A 25370-nucleotide genomic window follows, 5' to 3' on the forward strand; every position below is an offset into this window, starting at 1 on the left:
TCAGATCTTGCCCGCGAAGGTCCCGTTCTCCACCTGCTCGGTCCAGCGCTGCACCTGGGCGGCGGGGCGCGGCGGGGCGCGCTCAGCCCAGCCCAGCCCAGCGGGCCCGCCTCCCTCGCCCGCGCCCCGGCCGCCGCCCACGTGCCCCTCACCCAGCTGATGGGGCACAGCGCGCGGAACACGCGGAAGTAGTACTCGCAGGGCTGCGTGCTCTTCCCCAGGCGGTTCATCTTACTGAGGCAGCGGTGGTAGTCTGCGGGGCGGGGCGGGGCGGGCGGTGGGCGGGGCCGCGCCGCACGCCCCGCCCCCTCACCTGGCCCCGCCCCCTCACCTGGCCCCGCCCTCTCGGCCGGGCGGTGCCGGTCCTTCGCCCCGCCCCTCCAAGACGAGGGGCTCCCTTGCCACGCCCCTTCACGGCTTGGTCACGTGCTCCCAGAATAGGTCCCGCCTCCCCAAGACCCGTTCTCTTCTCTCCCCTGCGGGGACCCTGCTCCCCCTCGTCCCGCCCCGCAGGACTCAGCCGCACCTCTCAACAGACCCCGCCCACCCTCCCGGCCACGCCCCCTCTCCCTCTAACCCCGCCTCTACCGCATTGGCCCCGCCCACCGCCGCCCAGGCCCCGCCTTTCCCGCCATCGCCCCGCCCCTCCATGGACCGGCCCCGCCCCGCGGACAGGCCCCGCCCCTTCGGCCTCGGCTCGCTCCGCCCCCATCCCAACGGCCTCGGCTCCCACCGCGGGTCCCAGCCCCTCTGCAGTTGGGGCGCGCCCCTTCCTCACTCCCCGTCTCACCCTGCCCCCCTACTCTGCCCGCGAGGGCTCACCCAGGAAGTTCTGGTAGCAGTTGCGGGTCTGGTTCTGGTTGGGGAAGCGCGGGTCGAAGGGCGGCGTGGACCATCGCCCCTTGGGGGGCTTCTCGATGTCTAACATGCGCTGAGCCCGCAGCTCCTGCGGGGAGGAGGGGCTCCGTGGGGCCCAGGGGGCGCCCCTCGCTCCACTCGCACTCCCCTCCCGACCCCCACCCCGAAACCCAGCCCCCACCCCACCCGTCCTGTCCTCACTAGGCTGATGTCAGCGCGTCACTGGGTGGCCTGTGCCTGCGGCTCCGTCCCGGGTGCCTGGCGTTTCTGAGCCTCAAGGGTCCCAGCCCAGGGAAACCACGACCCCTCGACCGTATTGGCTGGGACCCCGGGACCCCAGCCAATGGGAGCCGCTGCGCTGCAGAAAAAACGGTCTGGGACGCCGGGCGGAATCCACGTGGGCCCCTCCTCCCGCCCCCCCCCCAGCCTCCAGCCCGACGGCCCCTCCAGGGGACTCCGTGCGCACCCACAGGCACGAGGCTCCACTTGCTGCGTCTCAGACTCAGGCTTTTAATCTCTGCAAAGCTGGGCCACCCCGTGAGTTCTCCCCCGGCCCGCCCCCCGCCCCCCAATATATAAATGTATAGATAGCTCTGGCCTCTACCGGAGCGGGAGCTCCCCCTGCCCGGCCTGTTCAGCACCCTGCTTCTTACAACAGGGGCGCATGGCGCCTGGGGCCTGTGGGGAAGAGCAAAGAGCACTGGTGGGGTTCCAGCGCCTGGACTCAGCGCCAGGTAAGGCGCGCCTGAGGGTGTCAGGGGCTACCTGGCCACGCTGGGCTCCTCTGGACGCTTTAGCGACTGAGGTTGAGTCCCGGCAACTTAACGGTGCTCGCTGGAGAGAAAGCAGTGCGGCTCAGTAAGCACGTGTCGAACGAAGGAGTCCTCCACCCGCCTCCCCCTGTCCCTCGGAAGTTTCTCGCCCTCCTGCCTCGCTGATCAAGCCTGACTCGGGATCCTTCACCCCAACATCCAAATGCACGAATATCTCTTCCTCTTAAGAGGCCCCTCTTGGTCCCACGTCCTACACCAGCGGCCTCTCCATGGCCCCCCGCCCTTTCCAGCAAACTACTTGGGACAGAGTTGGTCTCCGATTCCCCTTTGTGTATACCGTGTAGTTGGAAAACACACTTCACATAAAATTTACCACTGTAACCATTTCAAAGTGGACATTAATAACATTCTCAATGTCCTGCAACCACCACCTTAATCTAGTTCCAGAGCATTTTCATTACCCGCCCCCCCCCAAAAAAAAACCCTATAGCCATGAAGCAGTCTTCCCCATTCCTTCATCCCTCCCAGCCCTTGGGGACCACTAACCGCCTTTCTGTGTCTATGGATGTGCCTGTTCTGGACGTCATACAAGTGGAATCATACACCATGGAGCTGGCATTTGTGTCTGGCTACTTTCACTGACCGTGTTTTCAAGGGTTGCAATATGTGATTCCCTGCTTTCTGTGCCCCCTAAGCCCACCCCATTCAAGTCTTTGTCCCCACCTTCTTGCTGATAACTCCAGAGGTCCTTTCTCCCCAAATACCTGGGCCAAGGTTTGAGGATACTCAGCTTTTTCTTTTTCTCTATCTTGTTGGCCATGTTCCTCAAATTCTTCATTCCCAAGATCTTGGGCCCAAGCATCTCCAAGGACGACCCCGTCTTGGCCAGGGGGCCCTGGTCCGGCATCTCCATGGTCTCTTGAGATTCTCTGTTAGGCTTTTGGGACCTCCTGGCCTCCATCAATGAGATGGGGCTCGGCAAGATGGGTGACTGAACCTCCTCCCACGTCGTTGCGGGCAGAGGGATGGGTTCCTGGTAGACTGTCTCCTTCCGTGGGCTTCTGGGAGCACGCTTGGAGCGGAGGCGCACTTTGGAAGGACCCCTCTGGTCTGAGGGCAGCTTCTTTGCCTCTACCTCTGCTGGTGGATGCACGGTCTCCTCCACCCGTGGGCCCACGCTCCCCTTCGCACAGGGGCCCAACTGGGACCGCTCTCTGAACACCACGGGTGTCCCCTCCAACATGACCACCTCTCTGGGGTTGAGAGACTCTGAGCCCATTGTTGACGTGGCAGACACCTGGGGGTTCAAGAACCAGGGTGGCAGGCTGAGTGGTCTTGATCTCAAGGGCTCCTCCTTGGAATTGGCCAGGATCATCATCTTGGTGATGGTGAGCTCCTCCACAGAGAGGGGCCTTCTTTGCTTCTGTGAGGCTCCCTCCACGGCTAGCTCCTTGATCTTGACCCACTTCTTCAGCTGCCCCATTACCCTGGACTTGAGGCTGGGCATGTCCACGAATTTCTCCTCCTTCATGCTGAGGACCTTGTCCTCCAGCTTGCCCTTGCCCTTCAAGCCATCCAGGGTGATCTCCTGGGCTTTGCTGATCTTGACCTCTTTCATCTCTTTCTTGGTGGTGTTGAAGGGCAGCTCCAGGGACATTTTCTGGGCCCGCACCTCCATGACCTCCATCTCCTGGGTGCCCAACAGCATCAATGGCTCTGTCTTCCCCTCAGGCTGGCTTCTCTCAAGCACATTCCCAGCACAACTTCCCGCAGACAACACGGCCAAATTGGCAGGGTCTGAAGTCATCTGGCACTGGGTGGCGGAGCTCAGAGCCTTCTGGGATGGGGTAGGTAGGAACAGAGATTTCTGCTTTGGGACAAGATGAGACATGGTTTTCTTGGGAGTATCCGGTAGACATAGGGTCTTCCTGGATGGGGCAGGTATGGCTGGGATCTTCTGGAGAGCAGCGGGTCCAGCTGGGGCCTTCTGAAATGGAGCACATTCAGCTGAGACCTTCTGGGACTGGTCAAGGGTGAATGCAGCCTTCCAAGAGGTAGCAGGGACAGAGGGGGTCTTCTGGGAGGGCGGAGGCCATGGCCTCTGCATAGAGCCCAGGGCCCTGGCCTTTTTGCCCTGCCTGGGAACAAGGGAGTAGGGGGTAGGCAGGTAGAGTTTGGGAGGGTAGGTAGCCTGGTGGAAGGAGCTAGAAGGCAGGCAGCTAGATTCAGCATTCATCAGGGCTCCCAGATCCTGTTGCTGATCATCAGAGACCAGCAAGGACATGTCAGGTCTGTTCAAGACACAATGTGAATGGGTCCCAACTAAACCATCAAAGACCACTGCTCTATCACATTCAAGTGAGCAACCCTGGAGATGCAGGGAGGTGAGGGGAAGGATGGTCAGGACCAGGGGAGCCTCTCAGACCCAGGCCAGGCCCCCAGCCCCTCCTCCCTCAGATCCAGGCCCCCCAGCCCTCCTCCCTCAGATCTCCGAGTTGGGCTCCTGGCCCCCAGCCTATAGATGCCTTGGGAGTAGACAGATCTTGGCTGATGGTGCTGGAAAAGATGCTGAAGATGGTCCGGATGGTGATGCTGGGCTTCCCTGGGAGGGAAGGAAGCAGCCTGAGCTCTCAGGGGAAAGGCCAGGGCCTTGAGGCCCGTTCTTGGCGGCAGAGGGAGGGGTGTGCTCACCAGAAACGGAGATTTTGGTCTGAGAGCTGCGAAGGCAGGGATCTGGGTGGGACCTACAGGCACAATTCGGTGAGACATGGCTAGCATCCCCATGACCCAACCCCACCGGCAACCTGGCCCCAAGCCTACTTTTTTTCTGTGGCTCTCTTCCGAGTGTCAGGATGCTCCAGCTTCGACAAGATGAGAGGCAAGGAGTTGCCCATAGCCTGGGACTTGAATCTGGCCTTCGGAGTCTGGCGGGGGGGACGGGGGAGAGAGGGCGGGCGGTGAGGAGGTGCAGCCCCTCGGGCCCTCAGACCCCCGCCTGCCGGGATCTGCTCACCTTGGCCTTCCTCTGTTTCTGAGATGTCAGCATCTTGTAAGGAAAGGTGCGATCAGCAATCATAACTAAAAAGAGGGGGGGAGACCTGTGTCAGGGTGTCCCTGATGGGGAGGGCAGTGGGAGAGGCTGAGAGGAGCCTTGTGGGGGGCTTGGCCAGGGACAGGAGGGAAGAACCAAGGACGCCAGTGCTGGATGCTCCGCCCACGCCTGGTGCAGGAGAAGCTGAGATGCAGCCAACCCAGTGGACACCTGAGCCTGCTCACCTGGGCGTCTGGTGCGGGGCTGGTCCTGCGGACCAAGAGGGGACAGTCAGGAGGGGCAACCTCTTCCTGGCTTCCACACCTCCGTCAGTACCCAACCTAAGACTCCAGGCCCCCAGCCCCTCCTCCCTCAGGCCCAGGAGTCCAGGCCCCAGCCCCTCCTCCCTCAGGCTAGCTGACCCAGTCCCCAGCCCCTCCTCCCTCAGGCCCGGGAGACCAGGCCCCCAACCCCTCCTCCCTCACACCCAGGAGTCCAGGCCTCCAGCCCCTCCTCCCTCAGATCAGCTGACCCAGCCTCTAGCCCCATTCCTGGGGACCCTGGACTCCAGGCTCTTGGTCCTGGCTCCCTTTGGAATTTAGAACCATAACTGCCCCCTGGGGTCTGTGTGGTCATGGTCCCACCTGGAGGTGCCAGGTGGAGGCAGGAGGTGCCACCTGGGCCAGGTCCGAGAGGGGTGTGTTCAGGGTCCTGGGGGCCCAGTGGGTGGCCGGCTCTTGGAGCAGGTTGATGAGACTGACCCAGCGGTCAAACAGAAACGCAATCTCCCTGTCAGGGGCATCCAGTTCCAGGTAGTAGTTGCGGCCTGTGACCAAGCGAAGCTTCAGGCACCAGGTGGACAGGTTGTGGACGTAGAGGTGGACCAGGTTCAGAGGGATCATCCTGGGGGAAGGCAGGAGAGGGAGGAGGTGAGCAGGAGATTGGGGAGGTAAAGCCGGAGATGGCGGCGGAGCGGGGGTCTGAGGGATGGAGGCACCTGGTGAGGACCAGGTTGGAGCAGTCCCTCCTCTCAGAGGGCCGCGCTACGAGCAGAAGGTCCGGCAGCACCGGCTCAGGCAGGGAGGCGGCCACACCCATGGTCAGACGGTTGGTTTTGTGGTGCACGTATACTGGGGCGCCTCGGCTGGTCACCTGGGGGGCCAGGGAGAGGGGCTGAGACCACCCCTCCCTTCGATGCTCCTGAGGCACCTCCACACCAAGCTCCGAAACCCGGAGCCCCCAGCTGCCCCAGCCCTCCCAGCCCAGGGGTTGTCACTCTGCCCCTCTCCACCCCCAAGGCCCAGGGAGCTGGGAACCTGGACAAAGTTACTCTCGAACATGGGCAGCGGGTGGAGGGGCAGGTACTCGGCCTGCTGGAGGGTCTTCTGCAGCTGGCCCAAAATGGGGACCCACTTCGGAGGGCCTGGCAGTGGGTCCGTGCGCCTGATGTTCCAAAGCCAGTTCATGGCGGCTGCAGAAATGGGGTCAACCGGGGCATGGAGTCAGGGACCCTGCACCCTCCAGCCCACGGGCCCTGGCCCCAAGCTCAGCGGTTCCAGCCAGTGGAGCTTCCCTGGGCTTGGCCATGGCCCTGCGGGGTGGTCTGCCTGGCCTGGGGGAGGAGCCTTCCGTGGAGGGGCTTTGTGACCTCATCGGACACTGGTAGGACTCTTCCTAGGAACCCCCCTGGGGCCAAGGGCTCCTTTCTCGCCTGGAGTCCTGAGGGCTGGGGGTGGAGGGTGAACCAGAAGGCCCCTCCCCAGACTCATGCTGGTGACAAGACAGGGCCCCCTGGGAGGGTCTGTCTGGGATGCTGCAGATGGATAGTTAACCAAAGGGTTCCTGACTTAAGGAGTCCTGAATACAGCCTCTGTTCACGACTGACCCTTCTCTAGATGCTGAGTAATACCCATACCCCCACAGAGCCTCAGTTTCCCCATATCAAATGCATTTGTGTCCATGGTCACAGCTGCTGTATGTTGAGTTGTAAAGAAAGGAACACACCCTTTGCAATGAGCCAGGCCTCTGGCAGAATCACAATTGTGTCTCTCTAGCTGTGTAACCTTGAACCCCAGTCTCAATTTCTCTTATCTGTAAATGGGGTGTACTGGAGGATCCAGGGGATCATGTGAGTAAGACCCTACACTTAAGGCACAGACCAGAGCAGGTGCCCAGTGAATGGTTCTTCTTGTCCCTTTCTGAGAGCTTATTTTTGAGGGGGTTTGGGGGGACTGGTATGCTGTTAACCTAAAAATAGTGTTCATTATTTTTTGACAATGTCATGCAAAATACATGGGCACTGTAGAAATTCTGGAGAGTAACTACAAGCACAAATAATAAAAGTCACACACAATCCCACCCCACACCTTCTACCCGGAGGTGGCTATTGTCAATATTTTGGTATATTTTGTCTAGAATTTAAAAAAAAAGTTTTTATTGATTTTAGAGAGAGGGAGACAGAGAAACATCGATGAAAGAGCAACATCATACATAGGCTGCTCCCTGCAATCCTCCTACTGGGGATCAAGTTCAAAACCCAGACATGTGCCCTGACCTGGAATCAAACTGGCGAACTTTTGGTGCATGGGGCCGACGCTCAACCAACTAAGCCACACTGGTCAGGGGCTTCCATTAAATATTTATTGAATGCCTTTGAAGTGCTGGGCACGAGGTGAGGCTCAGACCCAGCCCCTCAGGGTTCAGGGTCTCAGACACCAATGGTCTCTCCTCCACGGCCTTGACCACTCAGAGTCCCTCCCTCTTCCTGCCCCAGGGGCCCCATCGTCTAGCCCCCAGCCATCAGCCCCCATAGAAACAGCCTTCGAATGGATGTGTATGACAAATTTAATTCCCCCTTCTCCATCTCACAGAGGTTTCTCACGTTTTTGTACAAAAACCCAAGCCTCCTTTCCCTCCCTCCCCACCCCAACACAAAAAAATAATAGTTTAATAAATAACATATGCTCCTGCTCAGGGAGAGTGGGGGCCAGGGAGACACGGCGGCCTGACTTCTTAGAGATCCAAGAATCAGGGACCCTAGTCCCCTCCCACTGGGGACCCCTGAGTCCACCTGCCTCCCACCCATCCCCAGAAATAAATAAGTATAAATAAGGCACAGGTGTCCCTGCTCAGGTCTCCTGGAGGGACTGTCTCTAACTAGGGGGAGATAATGGGGAAGGGGGGTCCTCTGGCTGCCACGCCCCCAGTCCCAAAATAAATAAATAAATAAGGTCTGGCAGTGAAGGATGCTGGTGGCTCTGGGTGGTGGGTCACAGCCGAGTCTTGAGCAGCAGCAAGCCCCGCACCGCCCAGTCCAGGGTCAAGTGCAGCCCCCCGAGGATGGCGTGGGCAGCCCGGATGCCGCCCCAGGCTGAGGCTGGCGGGGCCAGCGGGGGCGCCGGTGGGTCTGGGGGCCCCTGGGGCAGGGCCAGGCGGGACATCTGTTGGGAGAGGACAGAGGGTTAGCTACAGGCCAGGGGTGCAGCAGGGGTCTGAGAAGGAGTGTTTGGAGCCTCTGCTGAATCAGGTTAAGGGGTCCCGGTTACATATTTCCAGTGTCTTTGGTCTGTGGGGTGGGTGTCTGGCTGGGAGTTCAGAATATTGGGTTCAGAACACGGAGGCTGTGCCTCCAAAAGGTGGGGATCTTAAGGCTGGGGTTCCAGGGCCATGTCCAGGGGGTTGAGGGCAAGGTCTGGAGAATCGGGGCTGGATCCTTGTGCTGGGTGAGGGTGGGTGCTGTGGACTCAAGTCGGGCCGGGCCTGGATCTCAGGGGCGGGTCTTAGATCTCTAGGACTCCTGGGTGAGGGCTAGGGTCTCAAGTGTGGGGTCTCAGAACTGAGAGCTGGAGTTTGAGGTCCAGGGTCTTTGGGGTCAAGCCCAGGGGTCTTAGGGTCTTAGTTCTGTGGATCAGGACCTTGGGGTCTCAAGAACTCACAACCCGGATCTGAAGTCTTAGGGACTCAAGGCTCAAGACCTGGGGTCTTGTAGTTTCAGAGTCTAGGGTCTTGAGGTCTGGGCTTTGCCATCAGGGTCTCTAGTCCCGGATCTGGGGATCTCGGGGTCTGGAGGTTCCGTTTCCGGGGCTTGGGGTCTGGACTGTGGTGTATTGGGGCCCAGGTCTCCATTTCAGGGTGAGGGTTTGCACTGTCAAGTCTTAGGGCTTCAGACTGGGAGTTTGGGGGTCACAAGATCACAGGGTCTCTGTTTTTGGGGTGATATTAGGAGTTTCCTGGCAGGATTCTGGAGTCTGGGGCCTCCGGGTCTCAGGACCACGGGACCTTGGGGCCGGGGCGAGGGTCCCCGAGCAGGGGCCACCTACCAGGAGCTGCAGCCGGCGCAGCAGCCGGTCCAGCCGGGCCTGCAGGGCCCCCAGCTCGGGCTCCAGGGTCCGCAGGGAAGGGCCCCCCGCCCGGCGCAGCCACTGCACGTGCCTCAGGTAGGAGAACAGGTCTGCCCGCAGCCGCGTCAACACGCCGGGAAGCTAGGGGACAGGGCGTGCGGGGTGTCAGGGGCCCCTGGCCCAGTTCCCCGGCGACCCCTTCCAGGGCCCGGCTCGCACCTTCTCCCCCACCCCGCTCCCGCTCCTACCTGCAGGGCGCCCAGCGCTCCTGCGCTCATGGCCAAGGTGGGGAGGGAGTCCAGGTTGTGGTCTCCGTCGGCTGGGAATCTGTCTCTCTGGGGGGGGGGGCAAAGAAGCTATGAGGGGGACCCTGCCCAGCTCTGGGGGTCCCTCCATCCTGCACCACGGGCCTCACCCTCCTCGGTCCTCCGTCCCTGCCACCTGTGGGAGCCCAGGTGCCCCCCCGTCGTCCTGGGCCCGGCCCCGCCCAGCCTCTGCAGCCTCCTACCAGCTGTGCGGCCAGCTGCCGGGTGTCCGCCAGGAGGGAGCGCGTCAGGAGCACGGCGCTGTCCAGCTCGGCCCGAGGGTCTGGCGAAGCCCTCGGGGGGCCGGGAGGTGGCCCCGGGGCAGCGGCTCTATCTGGCCACAGGCTCAGCGCGACCAGGACCAGGCAGCAAACACCTGCCGGGGTGGGGGAGAAGGCGGGGGGCTCCGCTGGCCGCAGGGACTAGGACCCGGGGGTCTTGCGCCCAGGGCGGAGCGCCCGGGGCAGGTTGCCGGCCGGGGCGGGCTTCCCTCTCCCTCCCCGGCTCTGGCTGCCCCGCCCGTCGGAGCAGACGCGGCCCCGGGCGGGTAGACGGGCCGGGCGTCTCCCGTCCGCCCCCGGACGCCGGAATCTGGGCCCCGGGGCGGGGCGTGAGGGGGAGGCACAGGCCAGAACCTGCCCCCTCCCCGGGCCCCGGGAACCCGGGCCGGACTGAGAACAGAGGAGGCAGCTGGGGCCCGAGCCCCAGAGGCCGCGGCTCCTCCCCGGGAACCCCCCGGGGTGGGGCGCGGAGGGCCGGCGGCGGCGCGGGACGCGGGGCGCACCTGGCGGGACAGCGGGACCCCGCGGGGCAGCGCTGCGGCTCCGGCCGCGGCCTCCCCGCGGCCCATCCCCCCGCCCCACCCCCGGCCCCCGCAGCCAATCAGCGCCCCCCGGGCCGCCCCGCTCCCGCCGCACACCCCCAGCCCGCCCCCCGCGCCGCTCCCGCCGCCGTCCGTCCGTCGGTCCGTCCGTGCGGCCGGCTCCCGTCCCCGTCTGCAGCCCTGCCTCTCACTCCCCCTCCTCCGCCTGGCTCTCGCCTCCTCGCGGCCTCTGCCTCAGTTTCCCCGGGTCCTGGCTGTGCGCGCTCGGGTCCCCGCTGTCTGCCTGGGGCCCTGGGCCCTCGGGGGTCCCCTCGCCGCCTCTGCCCGTCCGTCTGCGCGCCTCCGTTCCGCCGTGGCTCCGGCCCCGGGCCCCCACCCCGCCCTCTGCCCGTCCCACCCCGGGCCTCCGACTTTCCCAGACTCCCCCTCCGCGCCCGCCTCCCCATCGCTCCCTCTCGCTCCCGTCCCTCGGTCCGATGCCGCTGTCCGTCCGCTCCGCACCCTCCCCCGACGGCCCCTCCCTCCTCCCTGCCCGTCTCCCTCCCCGCCGAACCCCACGAACTCGACCCGACTTACTGTTCATGTCCCCGCAGGGTCGGGGTTCCCCGGGGCAGAGGGCAGGGGGCCGGGGGCCTGTAGCCCTTCCCTGTCCGCTGCCGGGGGAGCCCCAGGGGTCAGCTGGGCCTGGGCCGGGGGCGGGGAGGCATGTGCGGTGCGCAGCCGGGGCCTCGCAGTGAGCGAGCGCGCGCGCCGGGGGTTATATAGGGGGCCGGGGCGGCGGCGGGGGGCAGGCGCGGGGCGGGCGGCCTGACACATCCTGACTCACCCTCCCCGCCTGCCTTTTCCATTCAGACGGAGCCGGCCGCCGCGCAGGGCTCCGCCGCCGCGCTCGGAGGAGGGCACGGAACGAAAAGTTGGAAAAGTTGAAAGGGAAAGGGGGGGTCGGAGAGGGGCTGGTGAGGTCATTGGCGTCCCCTCCCTCCACCTCCTCGGCCGGCCGCCGCCGGGGCAGACACCGCGGCTCAGGGGCTGGGGCCGCCTGCGGGCGGGGGGTCCCCTGGACCCGGGTGGGCAGAGATGGGGAGGCAGGGGGAGGGGTGACGCGCACCGGAGGGGGGCGGGCCCGGGGAGCTGGAGGCTGGGGGGGGGCGATCCCCAGGGGCAGGGGTTGAGGGAGAGAGACTGAGACCCGGGCAAGGATGAGAGTGTCACCGGGCGGATGGGGACACTGGGGCAGAGACGCGGAGAGTGAGATGCAGAGAGAGGCGGAGGCAGCCCAGAGGCTCCCCGAGCAGAGGGGCCCGGGGCTCAGAGAGGGGAGGGTCTGGAGTCGGGGGTCAGGGAGAGAGGTGGAGGCGCACCTGAGGCCTGGAGAGACCGAGTGACCCCCTCTGCAAGGCGGGCAGAGACTCGGTCTCAGGGAGAGGGGAGCAGGGGCCAGGAGGCACTCACGGAAAAGAGACACCAAGGCAGGGCTGCCAAGAGGGAGAGGCCCCAAGACACAGAGGTCGGGGCCAGGGGTCAGCCAGGGGGACAGAGCCAGGGAGAGCCTTCCTCCAGGTGACAGGTAGGGACAGAGAGGTGAGAGAGAGCCAGACACAGAGACTGGGGACCCAGCCAGAGAGACCATGAGACACCCAGCAGAGGTGGGACCTCAGGCGCGAGGCTCAACCCCTCCGTGCCTCAGTTTCCCTGTGAGATTGGGGACGGCTGTGTGCCCGCCTCCAACCCCCAAACGCCTCGATGCGCACAAAGGTGAATTCACTCGTGTAAAGCACGCAGCCAGCTCTCAATGAATGTGGGCCACTGCTGGTTTCTTCGGTTTTATTTAACACGTTCAGGGGGACAGAGAGGACGATGCAACGAGACCCGCGTGGCCCGTGAGCAGGACAGAGCGAGGAAGGTGCCAAGCGCGGCTCAGCGGGGAGCTGGAGGGGACAGGGCAGGGAGGACACCCTGCGGAGATGGGGACTCAGAGGGCTCAGTGAAGGGGGGAGACGGTTCAGGGACAGAGGTGCTGACAGGCACACAGGTGGTAAGTGCCAGGCGTATGGGGCAGAGGTGGCCCTGGGGTTCAAGGCAGAGCCAGTGAGGGACTGGGACAGAACCCAAGTCCCCAAGGGCACCCCATCCCCCAGGGTGGCACAGAAAGATGAGATGGGAGTGAGAAGGCAAAAGGTGACAGGCACTTCCAAAGGTGTCCCTGTAGCCCAGCTGGCGTGGCTCAGCAGTTGAGTCAAGACCTAGGACCCAGGACATTCAAGGTTCCGACCCCAGTCGGGCACAAGCCCGGGTTGCAGGCTCGACCCCGTCAGGGGCGCGCAGGCGGCAGCCGATCAACGACTCCCTCCCATCACTGATGTTTCAACTTTCTCTCTCCCTCTCCCTTCCATAAAGATATATACATATATTTTTTAAAAAGTCTCCTTGCAGAACCCCCTCCTGGCCCCCAGACTGTGCTGAGCTGGCAGGGGGCTCTGGGGCTGGATGGCAGCTGGAGTCATTCCCCTAGCACTGGGGGGGCAACGGCTCAGGTCCCCAGGGAGGTGAGGTCACAGCCCCCCCATGGTGGTACATGACCTCATCTCCCCAGGTAAGCATGCTTGCTCTCTCTTGGTCTGCCATGGCCACCCCTGCCACGGCCCCCCAGGGGCCCTCCCCAGCCCCTGCTCCCGCTGGGACCCAGGCCTCTGACCACTGGGAATCCACCCCTCAGGGGGCCTACTTCCGGCTGAGTCAGCGTGGGGGGCCCGAGGCTGCGTCAGTGAGGGGAGAACTGACGTAGCCCCCCCCAGACTGGCGGGGGCCAGCCAAGGTGACTCAGGCCACCAGCCTGGGGGGTGGACTGGCCTGAGGGGATGGGGCCTGGGCCTGGGGCCAGTCTGAGAGCAACAATAGGGATCTGGTCACAGCAGCCCCTCTACCTATAGAGAAGCTGGGGGGACAGCCTGAGGCCCCAGAATCAACCCAGGAGTCCAGGCGCCCAAACCCTCCTCCCTCAGACCCAGGAGGCAGGAATCCTAAACCCTAGTGTCCAGAAAGGGGGAGGCAAACTGTAGTGCAATTTGGGGAATGCTCTGCTGGGGCGGTCAGGAGCCTGGGCTGGGACCAGTTTCCCCTCTGCCTCAACCCTCGCCCTGGGGCTGTGGGGCCATCTTCTCCCAGGTGGCCCCAAGAGGCCGAGGGAGAAGGGAGGGGTGCAGGACAGGAGGGGGTATTTTCAGGATTCCTGGGTCTTCCCCGGGGTTGGGGACACTCAGGCTACTTCTGTGGAAAGAAGGGCAAGAGGGAGAAAGAACACAGAGACCCGAGGTGAGAAAAAGACAGATGCAAAGGCAGTGAAAGCTAGACGTGCAGAGGGAGAAGCTGAGGACGAGACAGACGCTCGGCGAGCAGCCGTGGGGAGGTACCACGGGGACCTGAGGAGGAGGGAGCCCGGGGTCCTCGCTCATGTGCTGGCCCTCAGGCCAGGCGGGACTGGCTGGTGTGAGGTCAGCAGGTCCCAGGCTGTGTGTGTGTGTGTGTGTGTGTCCGTCTGTCTGTCCCTGGGGGGTCCTGTCTGGCCTCTGGGGGGTGACGGAGCAGGCGGGCCGCAGAGGCAGCCCAAACCTGTCATTAGCGGTGAGGGCCCTGACGGTGGGGCCCCCCCAGTCCCAAGCCGCGGTCCAGGGCCCGGCAGCCCCACCCCCCACCCCCTCCTTGATCCCTGAGGAATCCCGGGAATTGGAAATGGGTCCAGATGATGTTGACACAGGAAACGGTCAGCAGCTGCCCGGCCTCAGCCCCACAACCCCTCTGACCCCCACCCCCGGCCCCCTGCCGAGCCCCCTCTGACCTGTGTCATCTCTGACGGAGGCAGCCCAGGGCCCACTCAGCTCCCACCAGGATGTTTATAGATGATGAAGTAGTCAGCCTCCCGGGGTTTCCCGAGAAAGGGGGTCTGGGCTCCTGGACAGTTGCCCTCAGACCTGACCCCAGCCCCTCCCCCCTCAGACTCAGGAGTCCTGAGCCCCCAGCCCCTCTAACCCAGGTGTCCCGGGCCTCAGGCCCCTTTTCCCTAGCTCCCGAGTTGGGACACAAAAACTCACTGCCCCAGGACAGCTGAGCACCCACCACTGGCTGCAGAGCTGCGAATGGAGTTTCACTCCTGGTGAACTGGGGAACGCTCCCAGCCCAGGCCCCGCCACTGGGGGAGACCAAGCCAGGAGTTTGAAGACCTTCCATTGGATCCCCTTTCCCCATTTGCAGGTGGGGAGACAAGCCTAGGAAGGGAAAGGGTCTCCCCGCCCATGAGTCACCCTCAGCCCTGGGCCCTGAGATCCATCCGACAGGCATGGCCAAGACAACCTGCTTACATATTCCCCATCAGGGGGCCTTGAGTGCCACAGAGAGCAGGGGACTTCTGAGCAATGTCAGATCCCCATTGCCTCCTTGACTCCCTAGGTCACCTGGTTGCCAGGGGAAAGACTCTGGGCCACCTGGAGCTGCTCGCAGGCCTCAGGTGACTAACAGAGGGGCTCCCTGGAGAGGACTCTGCTGCCTACCTCTCAGGTCCCCTGGAAGGTAAGGAGGAGAGGCCTTGACCCCCACCCACCCTAAAGCCCGGTCTAGCTGGTTGCTAAGAAAGCAACTCTAGCAACCAGGCATGACCGGCCTAGTGTGACACCCCCTTCCTTCTTCCCCATTGCTGAGGGGCCCCTAGCAACAGAACTTAGAACCCTGGGGGCTGGGTGGGCAGGCAGGCGGGGCCCAGCTGGTTGCTGGGGGATGGCCTTCAAGGTCTCTCACCACAGAGGCCCCAGGGCTCTGGGGAGGAGACATGGCGGCCAGTGGGATCCCAGCTTTGAGCCTCTTACTGCTGATGCAGGGCTCAGTAGGTGAGGGGGCCCGGGGAGAGGGTCAGAGAGCCGAGGAGGGGGCATCCCCAGCCTCCATACTATGTGCCTGACACCATCTATTTTCCTTCACAGATGGGAATGGAATCCAGGGATTCTTCTACCCGTGGAGTGAGCAGTGGATGAATCCTGGGCTCCCACGGCTGGGGGCCCAGACTAGGCTCTGAGTCCAAAGGGAGGAGGGGCTGGGGGCCTGGACTCCTGGGTCTGAGGGAGGAGGGGCCGGGGGTCTGAGGGAGGAGGGGCTGGGATCAGGATTCCTGGTCTAATGGAGGAGGCTGGATATCTGGAATCCTGGGTCCATATAGAGTAAGCACTAGGCAGAGCCCAGGGAACTTGGCCTTGGGATCCTGGGCTCTATGGCCCTCTGCACCTGGGCCTGTGACCTCGCCATCCCTTATGGTTGCCCCCAGGCTGTGAAGGAGACGTGTGGAACCGGGAGAACTGTGGGGGAGAGGCGGCCATTGAGAACCCCAATCTCTGTCTGCGTCTACGATGCTGCTACCGAGATGGCATCTGCTACCACCAGCGGCCGGACGGTGAGTGCCTGTAAGACAGGGTCCCTGCGGACGGGGCTGGCAGCCAGGACCCCTGGGTCTCAAAGGTCTGAACTTTGTCCAGAGAATATGCGGAGGAAACACCTGTGGGCGCTGAGCTGGACGTGTGCGGGCCTTCTCTTCGTGATCTTCGGGGTCTTCTTGTATTGGCGAGTAGTGGCAGTGGGGTTTGGGTGGGCGCCCTGCCCTGAGAGGAGCAGGCGGATGGGCTAAGGCTGAGCACGCTCCCTCCCACGTCCCCTCCCGCCAGGTGGGTCAAGAGCCGGGGTATACAGCTCCCAGGGTTCAAATACCAGCCGTCCAGATCCGTCTCTATGTCATCCCAGGCCAAGAAAAAGGGCAGCCAGTCAGCCACCCTTCCTTTGAAGGGTTCCCAGGACGTCTCAGAAGGGGAAGACACAGTAGGGGAAGACGATTAGGGGCACCCCTGGGGGGACCCCTCAATAAAGACATAGCATATAGACACATGGCCTCTTTTCTGAGCCATGGGAGCCAGAGGCGGATGAAGCCCCAGGCAGGGAATGTGTGTGCGTGTTTGGGGAGAGGGTGGGTGGAGTGGTGGGGCCTGGGTGGTGATCATGGGGTGTCTGGACTGAAGGGGTCTGAAATGGGGAAGTTGGGGGTAGCCTGAACCGGGCTGGGGGGCATGCTACAGCTAGGGGGCTGTACCCCTCAGCTCTCTTCCTATAGGGAGTGCCGCTGCCTGACAGCCTCACTACCAACATGGTATCATGTGCCCAGCACCCAGTATTTCCCAGTCTTCCCACCAATGTCTGAGCACAGCGGGGTTCCCTATGGAGTATGAGCCTCCTGGGCAGACAACCTCAGCTCTCTCAGGCCCCCAGTGGCCTGGCAGAAATTTTCTTTGAAGTGCTGTACAGTTCAAGATGCATCTTGCCCGGCCAGCGTGGCTCAGCGGTTGAGCATCGACCTATATGATCCAGGAGATCTCAGTTTGATTCCCAGTCAGGGCATATGCTCGGGTTGGGGGCTCAATCCCCAGTAGGAGGTATGCAGGAGGCCGCCCATCAATGACTCTCTCATCATTGATGTTTCTATTTCCCTCTCTCTCTCCCTTCCTCTCTCTGAGACTCATCCTAACCCTGAGCCTTCCTTCCTCCCTTCCTTTCTCAGCACCAGACTCACACCAACCTCCCCTCCATGAGACTTTCCCCCAATAAATACCTTGCAAGTCTAATTTGTCCCTCTGTCTGCTTCTCTGAGGGTCCCAAACTGACAGGAGCCTGGGCAGAGGGAGGTCTGGACTGAGAGGGTGAGTCTGGGCTCCAGATCCTGGTGAAGCCAGGCTCCTATGTCCCCAGTGGCTTTGGGATCCTCAAGTATATGTGAATGTGACTTAGTCCACTTGGCCCTCCCAGCACCCCTGCCCCAGTGATGGCCCTCTCGCAGACAGACAAACAGAGCTGGGAGGCAGTCATTTATGCAGGTGACAAAGGAGCACAGGTAGGCATCCTGGTGGCCTCGTGATGTTGGGGGCATCTGCACATTACAGTCAGGTCCCGACAGGTGGATCCACAGGTTTGTCTGCAGGAGGGAGGGCAGTGTTAGTGGCTGCTGGGGACCCCATATCCATGTGCTCTCTGCATCCACCACCCAGGGGCGCAAGGGACACAGGGGAAGCCCTTTCCACCTGCTTCAGCCCCTCACCCACTGGCTCACCCACTTGCTCACTGGCTTCTCATCCTTTCATGCCCTGATTTGCTGCAGAGTGTGTGTGACTTTAAGTGACCAGAACACCATGGTACAGGTGGGGAATGAGAGGCCAGGAGAGACAGGCGCAGAGACAAAAAGAGACTTGGGAGATGGAGAGAGACTGAAACAGAGACAGGCAGGCAGGCAGAGACAGAGGAGACAGAGAGGGGACAAGTGACAAAGAGTGGAGGTGGGTCTGCATGGCCACTCAACTAACTTTGGTCCCAGAGTGGGAGGGGATGCTTTGGAGCCAGGACCTATGGGACCCTCCGTTAAAATTCAAGTTCTCTGTCCTTCATGTGCTGGGAGCACCTCACCCTTCCCATTGAGGAGGAATTCTGTGTCTGGATTCCATCCATCCATCCATCCATCCATCCATCCATCCATTCACCCATCCATCCATCCATCCACCCACCAACCTATCCATTTACCAATCCATGCACACATCCATCCATTCACTCGTCCATCTATCCATGCACTCATCCATCAACCGATCTGTCCATCTATCCATCAACAAATCCACTCATCCATCCACCAATCCCTCCACCCATCCATTCAACTATCCATTTGTCCATCCACGCATCCATCCACCAACTCATCCATTCATCTCTCTATCCACCTACTTATCCACCAATCCACCAATCTATCCATTCACTTATACACCAACTAATCCACCCATCCATGCATCCATCTATCCACTGACTCATCCACTCATCTCTCTGTCCACCCACCCACCCATCCACCAATCCATCCATCCAGGTAACCATCAACCTCTGATTTCTTGGGTTAACTTTTTGCTGGGAAGTTCTAAGAACATAGACACCAGAGACCCGGGCCCCACCCTCAAGGGGCTCCCTGTTGGCTGGGAGAAACAGTACCAACACCCACAGACACAGCACATGATGATACAAGCAATGGGTGACTCACAATAGGAAGACCCAGAGAAAGGCAGCGTAGTTGGGTTGGATCTTAGAGGACACACGGGAAGTTTTCTGTGTAGACAGCAGTGGCACTCCTGCGGTGGCCAGGGCGCGAACAGAGGCCAGCTGGTGTGAGCGCCTGGCTGCCCGCGGCCAAGCGGCTTTAGAGAAGGCAGGAAATGTGGTGCCCAGACTTGGGGGGCGGGCATGTCAGTGACTGGCGTGGGGAACCTCAGCAGGCCTTTGAGCAGAGGAGTGCGCGCGGAAGAGTGTTTAGGAAAGGGAGCAGATGGAAGAGGAGGGATAAAGGGGAGGGAAGGAGCCTTGGTCCCTGCCGCCATCGCTCTCCTGCCTCCATTGGTCATTCCCACTTTTACTTTAAATCTCTTTAGACTTTTTGTCAGGAGAATCCCAGCTGTGTGCCCTTGGGCAAGAGGTGGTACCTTCTGGGGCCTCAGTGTCCTCGGCTGGCTTGGGGATGGTAGGAGTCATGGCCTCGGAGACCCAGTTACACTGGGGATTAAATGGGACCTGATGCACCTTGGGGCTGGAGCGCGGGAAGGGACCTCCCAGGTGACAGTGACTGTCCCTTACCTCCTGGGGTGGGGGTGGGGGAGCAGGGTCTCATTCGCGTTTCCCCAGCCCGCACTCAGGCCTGCTCCCTCTCTCCATCCTCTGGGCCTCTGCCACTCTCTGCGTCTCCATCTTGGCTGGGTCCTGTGTCTCCCCGGCTCCCCTGTCTCTCCCTGCCTCTCTGTCTCCATCTTTCCCAGTGTCTCTCCAATCCCACCTCCCCCGAAGTCCCTCCCTCCCTCCCTCCCGCGGCCCCCGCTCCCCCCGGCCCTCCCTCGGACCCTCCCTCCTTCCGTCCCCCAGCCGCCCCGCGGTCTCACCCCGCCCCGCCCCCCGGGCCTCACCTCCGGCTCACTCGGGGCCGGCGCCGGGCGCCCCGGGCGCCGCCTCGAGCGTGGCGAGCTGCAGGCGCACGCGGCGGGAGCCGGCGCCGGGCGGCGGGGGCGCGCGGGCGCCGCGGCGCGCTCCTCGGGAGCCGGGCGCGGCGCGCGGGCCGGCGGCGGAGGCGGGCGCCGACCAGCGGCGGGAGAGCTTGCGCGCCAGGCGGGCGAGCGCCGAGGGCCGCAGGCCGTAGTCGCGCTCCAGCTCCTGGCGCGAGATCTCGATGTTGCCGGTGTACCAGAGGATCCAGCCCAGCAGGCTCAGGAAGACCAGCAGCGCGCCCGAGTAGATGAGCAGGTCGCCGAAGTCGCGGCCGCGCACCTGCAGCTGCGCGAACACGCCGGTCAGCAGCGCCGCCATGCCCGCCACGTCCAGCGCCACGGCCAGCAGCAGCGCCACCCGGCAGCGGCCCAGGCCCGCCGAGGGCGCGGGCGCACGGGCCGGCGGGGACGGCGCGCCCGGCGGGGGGCCCTGCGAGGCGCACGCCGCGGGCGCCGCCGCCATGGCCCTGCTTCGCCGCGCTGGCTCCGGCCGGGAGTTTTCCGGGTGCCGCCCGTCCAGGGGCGGGGTCGGGGCCGGCGCCAGGTGTGCCCCGCGGCCTCCGGGTCACCTGAGCTGGGCGGCTCTGGAGGGGCCCTGCCCGGGGTTTCCTTGCAGGGCCTGGCGCCGAGGCGTAAGGGTGGCCCGGGGCCCCTGCGCCCCGAGGAGCGGAGGCAGCACGGTCAACATTCGGGGCGCCCTGATGGAGGCGGCGGGGCGGGCGGAAGCCTGGCCCCGTTCCGTTCCGCTCTCCTCCGGGGCCTTCTAGGCACCACGGGGGGACGGGCGGTGTCCAAATAGGGACGGGACAGGCGCTCAGCGCGGGGGGCTCGGGACGCGGGCTCTGCGGGGCCGCGGTTCCGCTCACGCGCTCCTGCCCCGGGAGCGTCCTGGGAGCCACCGCCGAGCGGACGGCACGAAGGTGGCCGGTCACGGGCCGCCCCGCCGTCGGACTCGCGGCGCCCTGATGGACGTCAGGCGTCGGCTTTGCTTTTTTCGGCTGGGGCCTCGCCCGGCCCTGCCCTCACAGGCGCCCTGGGGAGCCGCGGGGTCGCGGGGGACGGAAAGCAGCCTTCCCGGAAGTGGGACGGGCGGGACGAAGCGGCCCCGAGGGGAGGTGGGGCGCTGGCGGGCAGGGACAGGACCCCTGAAGGAACGACTCGAGGGCTTTCCCAGGCAGGTCTCCCTCCGAACAACTCGCCCTTAGAGGACACCCACGCTCCCCGGGGTGCGAACCTGGAGGAGTAAGGTCGCTTTCCCTCTAGACCCAACACTTGGAGTTTGTTTTCCCCTCGGGAGGAGACTGCGGGGGTTCCGAAGGCTTCCTAGTGTGGCCGAGAGGGACCGAGTGTTTCCGAACAGGCCCGAATCGGGCACGGGCCAATAAGAAAGGCGGCCACCCTCTCCGAAGAGCGTTGCCGGAGATTTCCGGAGATGCCCGAGCGAGCCTTCTTCGGCAATAGCCGAGGGCTTACGAAGAAGACCGGAAGCACCGAGGCCTTGAGCTAGGCTTAAATAGTTCGCACACTCACACGTTCGTTCATAAGCATAAACCCTAAAACATATCTATTGAGCGCTCATCCTGTGTCAAGCGCTGGGTGACCAATCCCGGGGAGAGGCCGCTGAGGAAAGGGGCTTGGGGCCGCTCTAGCTGTACCCAGCCGTGGAGTTACGGAAACACACGAAGGGCCCCGGAATGGTACAGCTCCGCGTCTGAGAACGCGCCCTCGGGTCTCTGAGGAGTTCCGAAGGTTCCCGAGCGGTGTGTGACGGACCGGCGGAAGTAGCCGAACGTCGCCGAGCCGCCCTTGGAGGCGGGGTCAGGAGACGACGAGCGCGTGCCCAGAGGCTAAGCGGAAATGCGTGTCGGTATTAAAGACGTCGCCCCGCCCCTTGCGTGCCTCTTCCGTCTCCGGCAGCAGCATCGTGAGGAGGTGAGCGCAGGCCTTCCGCCCGCCCGCGTGGCCGCGTCTTGCGCCCCCGGTCCTGTGTTAGTTCCCGCCCGCGGTTCCCGGCGCGTCCCTCGCGTGTTTGGCTCCCCCCGGCCCCGGCGCCCGCGGCGCTGTGGGCTCTCACGTTCTCCTCAGTTAGTCCCGGGCCTGCGTTCAGCCCCGCCGCCTTAGGTCGCCCAGCCCCGCCCGGGAAGTTCCTGGGTGCTGTCCGCCCTCGGGTTGCCCACCTTCGCCAGGTCCCCGCTCACACCCTCCATCTCTTGTCCTGGGGGGGTCCCGGGGCTCGGCCTCGGCCTGCGGCTCCCTTTGACATCGCCCCGCGCGCGCCTCTCTCCCCGCAGCTGCCGCCATGTCTGCCCACCTGCAGTGGATGATCGTGCGGAACTGCTCCAGCTTCCTGATCAAGAGGAACAAGCAGACGTACAGCACCGTAAGTGGGACCCGCACGCCGGGTCTGAGGGGGGCGGCTTCGCGGGCGCCCGGCCCCCTCCCTCTTCCCGACCCTCATACGTCCTCCCTCCCAGGAACCCAACAACCTGAAGGCCCGCAACTCCTTTCGCTACAACGGGCTGATTCACCGCAAGACCGTGGGCGTGGAGCCCGCGGCCGACGGCAAAGGCGTGGTGGTCGTCATGAAGCGCAGATCCGGTGAGTGTGTCCTCCGGCTTGGCCCCCATCGGGGCAGGGAGCTGGGGTTTTTTCAGTGTTGGGCAACAAGAGTGATTCTGCTACTTAGTCGAGGATTCCTGGGGTCAGGATGTTCCTCTGGGACGCTGCTCACCTCTTGGCCACTCCGCCCTCTGTCAGCTGGTGGGGTCTTTTTCAAACCTGCTTTGTCCTCTGTAAAATGGAGAAATTAATAAAACCTGAGCTGTATGTACTGGTGGTGGTGGTGGTTAGGATTAAATTACAGGGTTGCACCAGCCGATGTTTTAAGGTTAATTCCTTCAAACAGCCCAGGTGGAGGTGGATGTCTCCATCTCGATGCTGGTGGGAAAATTTAGGCAAGTAGTTGATCCGCCCCCCAAGCTCCCACTTGTAGGAAGCAGCAGGCTGACCCCGTTTTTGCTGTGTGGACCCAAACAGATAACCCATTCTCATAAACTGTACCCTTAGGCACAAATGGGCCATTTTAGTGTCTTAGAGAATGTTGGAGAATTCAGAGGCTTTTCTGAGTCATGGGGTATGGTACCTCCACCATTTCTGTTCTTTGCCGTTTTTAAGAGAGGAATGAGCTTTTCTCAGGTCCCTGATGATGACCAGTGTCTGTCTGTGGTCAGGGTTCAGCATCTGGTTCAGTGTCGTCCGTGTCCATTTGCCCGCCAGCTCCCGATCTTGGTGACTCCTGTCTGTCCTTAGGAGCACAGCTCTAGAGTGCCCAGTCACTTAGGCCAGTGGGCTTCTCAGGTTTCCACACTCCTCCTCGTTCTGGTGTGTTGGGTCCTGTAGAGACTTTCCCTTCTTGGATTGTTGAGTGGCCTTCCCCAACTGTCAGGAACTGGGCTGATGTGAGCAGTTAATGTGGGTCCTGCTCCAGGGTCAGTGACTTGGCCATACCCCTGGTATGGAGAAAAGGGTCCTTGGCTGAATTCTGGGCAGTGGAGCCCAAGTTCCACCTGTGTGGCTCCTCACCACTGGCCCTTCTTGACTCCCCGTCACCCCAGCATCGGGGCCAGGCCCCAGCTTGGCATTTCAGACCCCTGTGCAGAGTGGGTACCTTGGGCCCGGGGGTGGGGTGGAGCAGAGAAAGGAGGGCAGCTGCAGTGGTAGAAGTGCTCGCTGTCTGGCCAACGTGGTGCCAAGTGCCTCCCTCACCTCGCTCTGCCTGGAGCCAGGAAGCCTGGATTCCCACAGCTCTGTTGTGTGTTTGTGACTTTGGGTGGAGGCCCTCATCCATTGTGTCTGCTCTCTCTGTAAAGTGAGATGATGGCGATTGATGTGTCTCGGATACAGTGACAGGGAGATGCCTGTACAGTACCCATGGCCTAGCCTTGGTGGTCACTGTTAGTGTCCCGTAAATCTGTGTGTGAAGGTGAGGCTGGGGCCTGCCCAGGCTCACAGCCATGGTGCTCGGGTTCTGGCAGTGCTGTACCCTCATACCTGGAAGGTGCGTTAAAGGCCCAGGCCATCTGACTGACCCCCTGGGGCCCCCTTCTCCCCCACCAGGCCAGCGAAAGCCCGCAACCTCCTATGTGCGGACTACCATCAACAAGAACGCCCGGGCCACCCTGAGCAGCATCCGGCACATGATCCGCAAGAACAAGTACCGCCCGGATCTGCGCATGGCCGCCATCCGCAGGGCCAGTGCCATACTGCGCAGCCAGAAGCCTGTGATGGTGAAAAGGAAGCGGGCCCGCCCCACCAAGAGCTCCTGAGCACCCCCTCCCCCCAAAACAATAAAGGTATCAGCCAACTTTCCTTAACTGCCTCTCCCAGGCTTCGTGTGTGTGTGTGTGTGTGTGTGTCAGAGAGAGAGAGAGAGAGAGTGTGAGACAGACCTAGGCCATGTCACTGGAACTGTCAGCTTGGGGGGGGGGGGGAGCTCTTCCCCCCTCCCCCTCCCCCATCCATTGGTATCAAACAGGTCAAAGTGTGTTGGAACTGGAGGGACCAGGGCCAGGTCCGGGAGCCCAGTCCCAGCGTGTGACTAGGTCCAGGCTCTCTGCTCCTGGCAGTGGGCTGGGGGCTGGTGTAAATTCCTACATTCAGCGCATCAGAGATGACCAGAATTAATCAGAAAGTGCGGATTAAACCAGTAAAGTCCTCAGAATCCCACACTGTTGGAACATGACAGCTTCAAGACCTTAAATGACAATTTTTGATTCGTGAACGTTTAGAATAAATTTCCTAAGGAGTGGGGATCTGGACCGAGGTCAGCACACTGGGCTAGATCCGCCCACCTGCACCTTCCTCCAGCTGTTTGAAGGTGGACGTGATTACCATCTGGGTGTTTGCTGTCTGGGGACCCTGTCTGTAGACACTTGTGATGGAATTTGGGAGAGAAGTGGCCCCTTTCCAGCGTGAAGGCCACAGGCTGGCCCTCCATGCTGTGGTCCTGGGGCGGATGGCAGCCCCTCCAGAAACCCCCACAGGAGTGAGGTGAGAAATATCCTAGGACAGACCTGGGGCTCCATCATGCCGTGGCTGCTGGTTCTGGGCCAAGAGTGCCCATGAGGAGGGGCACAGGCCCTCAAGCCACCCAGAAGGGATGTGGCACCCAGGCTTCCCACCGACCAGCTGCCATGTCCTTAAGCAGCCTGTTCTTGTCTAAGGACCTGACCAGCCAACTTTTTACCTCCTGCTGAACTGGGAGTGCTCACACTCCATCTGTCAGCCTCAGGCTGTCTCTCACTTGCTCCCTGGTCTTGCTGCAGAAGCCCCTGGGGGACCAGCCACCCAGCTGCCTGCAGGCCCTGCCGGGTTTGGCCCTGCTTCTCTAGCCTTACCTGAGCTCTTTGCGTACTCCACTCCACCTGCTACCTCTAGCATCCCCATATCCCGCGGCTGCATCTTGTCCAGAGTGTCAGTTCTTATCTCCTCGGGTCTCCTCTAATTGCCCATCTAAAGAACATACTGGCCCTCTCACCCCTCCCGTTGCCCTCTAAGTCCTTGCCTGCATGTTTTGTTTCGGGTCTTTTGGTGTTTATCGCAACCTGTGATAACATGTGGTCCATGACCACCTTGGCCACTAGCAGAACCCTCCTGGTGAAGGCAGTGCTGACAAGGCCCACCCACCTCGCCTCCCTGCACCCAGTGTCCTGGGGCATCTGCACTGGCAAAGGTTCCATATTCCAGCACGGTCAGTGGGTCCAGAACCTGTGACCCGAAGGATGGCACACCTGTAAGACACACCTCCACGTTGGATACCAAACAGCTAGGAGCAGGGAAGGGCTGTAGTGCTGATAGGGACAGACTTCCAGACTTGCCATTAAGTCCAGAAAGCAAAGTGTGTGACTTGCTGATGGGGGGAGACATTGGTTTGCTGTTCTACTCATGTATTCACTGGTTGATTCTTGTTTGTGCTGCGACCAGAGATTGAACCCTCAGCCTTGGTGTATGGGGACGATGCTGGAACCAACTGAGCTACCTGGCCAGGGCTAGAAGAATAGATATTTAAATTTGCTCACATTCGCTAGAGTTTCCCCAGAAAAATACACAAGCATGTTCTATCATTGGTTGTCCTGATTAAGAGAACTGATAGTTGGGAAGA

The 25370-nt window shown here is 62.3% G+C and overlaps 6 protein-coding genes across 6 annotated transcripts; 2 read left to right on the top strand and 4 right to left on the bottom strand.

The window, feature by feature from the left end:
• Positions 1-928, bottom strand: COX6B2 (cytochrome c oxidase subunit 6B2). Its single transcript, XM_087827342.1, has 3 exons — positions 823-928; positions 153-253; positions 1-54 (listed from the first exon to the last, which is right to left on the bottom strand). The coding sequence occupies exons 1-3, from the start codon at positions 926-928 to the stop codon at positions 1-3; spliced, it is 261 nt and encodes an 86-aa protein (XP_087683468.1).
• Positions 929-1458: 530 nt separating this feature from the next.
• Positions 1459-6128, bottom strand: GARIN5B (golgi associated RAB2 interactor family member 5B). Its single transcript, XM_087827071.1, has 10 exons — positions 5979-6128; positions 5660-5814; positions 5307-5565; positions 4908-4932; positions 4645-4709; positions 4452-4555; positions 4323-4375; positions 4157-4233; positions 2332-3888; positions 1459-1536 (listed from the first exon to the last, which is right to left on the bottom strand). The coding sequence occupies exons 1-10, from the start codon at positions 6126-6128 to the stop codon at positions 1459-1461; spliced, it is 2523 nt and encodes an 840-aa protein (XP_087683197.1).
• A 1708-nt stretch (positions 6129-7836) lies between these two features.
• On the bottom strand, positions 7837-10713 carry IL11 (interleukin 11). Its single transcript, XM_087827343.1, has 5 exons — positions 10707-10713; positions 9511-9683; positions 9251-9337; positions 8982-9143; positions 7837-8102 (listed from the first exon to the last, which is right to left on the bottom strand). Exons 1-5 carry the CDS (start codon positions 10711-10713, stop codon positions 7932-7934), a joined length of 600 nt encoding a protein of 199 aa, XP_087683469.1. The 3' UTR covers positions 7837-7931.
• A 4236-nt stretch (positions 10714-14949) lies between these two features.
• Positions 14950-16001, top strand: TMEM190 (transmembrane protein 190). Its single transcript, XM_016218327.1, has 5 exons — positions 14950-15007; positions 15101-15136; positions 15439-15564; positions 15647-15731; positions 15833-16001. The coding sequence occupies exons 1-5, from the start codon at positions 14950-14952 to the stop codon at positions 15999-16001; spliced, it is 474 nt and encodes a 157-aa protein (XP_016073813.1).
• Positions 16002-17007: 1006 nt separating this feature from the next.
• On the bottom strand, positions 17008-19754 carry TMEM238 (transmembrane protein 238). The gene is made up of 2 exons (XM_087827344.1): positions 19133-19754; positions 17008-17127 (listed from the first exon to the last, which is right to left on the bottom strand). The coding sequence occupies exon 1, from the start codon at positions 19671-19673 to the stop codon at positions 19140-19142; it is 534 nt and encodes a 177-aa protein (XP_087683470.1). The 5' UTR covers positions 19674-19754; the 3' UTR covers positions 17008-17127; positions 19133-19139.
• Positions 19755-21048: 1294 nt separating this feature from the next.
• RPL28 (ribosomal protein L28) lies at positions 21049-23583 on the top strand. The gene is made up of 4 exons (XM_016218344.2): positions 21049-21142; positions 21502-21590; positions 21685-21808; positions 23327-23583. The coding sequence occupies exons 2-4, from the start codon at positions 21510-21512 to the stop codon at positions 23533-23535; spliced, it is 414 nt and encodes a 137-aa protein (XP_016073830.1). The 5' UTR covers positions 21049-21142; positions 21502-21509; the 3' UTR covers positions 23536-23583.
• The last annotated feature ends 1787 nt before the right edge of the window (positions 23584-25370 follow it).

The sequence above is a fragment of the Miniopterus natalensis genome, chromosome 18 (genome assembly GCF_054644295.1).
Source record: "Miniopterus natalensis isolate mMinNat1 chromosome 18, mMinNat1.hap1, whole genome shotgun sequence".
NCBI lineage: Eukaryota > Metazoa > Chordata > Mammalia > Chiroptera > Miniopteridae > Miniopterus > Miniopterus natalensis.

What these genes read in the sequence shown, in the direction of transcription:
- TMEM238 (XM_087827344.1), bottom strand. Translation starts at nt 19,673, where the DNA reads ATGGCGGCGGCGCCCGCGGCGTGCGCCTCGCAGGGCCCCCCGCCGGGC.
- RPL28 (XM_016218344.2), top strand. Translation starts at nt 21,510, where the DNA reads ATGTCTGCCCACCTGCAGTGGATGATCGTGCGGAACTGCTCCAGCTTC. An exon ending in ACAAGCAGACGTACAGCACC is followed by an intron (nt 21,591 to 21,684) that starts GTAAGTGGGACC and finishes CCTCCCTCCCAG; the next exon opens with GAACCCAACAACCTGAAGGC. An exon ending in CGTCATGAAGCGCAGATCCG is followed by an intron (nt 21,809 to 23,326) that starts GTGAGTGTGTCC and finishes CTCCCCCACCAG; the next exon opens with GCCAGCGAAAGCCCGCAACC.
- IL11 (XM_087827343.1), bottom strand. An exon ending in GAGCGCTGGGCGCCCTGCAG is followed by an intron (nt 9,144 to 9,250) that starts GTAGGAGCGGGA and finishes CCTGTCCCCTAG; the next exon opens with CTTCCCGGCGTGTTGACGCG. An exon ending in TGCGCCGGCTGCAGCTCCTG is followed by an intron (nt 8,103 to 8,981) that starts GTAGGTGGCCCC and finishes CTCTCCCAACAG; the next exon opens with ATGTCCCGCCTGGCCCTGCC.
- COX6B2 (XM_087827342.1), bottom strand. Translation starts at nt 928, where the DNA reads ATGTTAGACATCGAGAAGCCCCCCAAGGGGCGATGGTCCACGCCGCCC. An exon ending in CTGCTACCAGAACTTCCTGG is followed by an intron (nt 254 to 822) that starts GTGAGCCCTCGC and finishes CCCGCCCCGCAG; the next exon opens with ACTACCACCGCTGCCTCAGT. An exon ending in CGCTGTGCCCCATCAGCTGG is followed by an intron (nt 55 to 152) that starts GTGAGGGGCACG and finishes CCCGCCGCCCAG; the next exon opens with GTGCAGCGCTGGACCGAGCA.
- GARIN5B (XM_087827071.1), bottom strand. Translation starts at nt 6,128, where the DNA reads ATGAACTGGCTTTGGAACATCAGGCGCACGGACCCACTGCCAGGCCCT. An exon ending in AAGAGAGCCACAGAAAAAAA is followed by an intron (nt 4,376 to 4,451) that starts GTAGGCTTGGGG and finishes TTGTGCCTGTAG; the next exon opens with GTCCCACCCAGATCCCTGCC. An exon ending in AAGATCTGTCTACTCCCAAG is followed by an intron (nt 3,889 to 4,156) that starts GCATCTATAGGC and finishes TCTGATGATCAG; the next exon opens with CAACAGGATCTGGGAGCCCT.
- TMEM190 (XM_016218327.1), top strand. Translation starts at nt 14,950, where the DNA reads ATGGCGGCCAGTGGGATCCCAGCTTTGAGCCTCTTACTGCTGATGCAG. An exon ending in GCTGATGCAGGGCTCAGTAG is followed by an intron (nt 15,008 to 15,100) that starts GTGAGGGGGCCC and finishes TTTCCTTCACAG; the next exon opens with ATGGGAATGGAATCCAGGGA. An exon ending in GGGATTCTTCTACCCGTGGA is followed by an intron (nt 15,137 to 15,438) that starts GTGAGCAGTGGA and finishes GGTTGCCCCCAG; the next exon opens with GCTGTGAAGGAGACGTGTGG.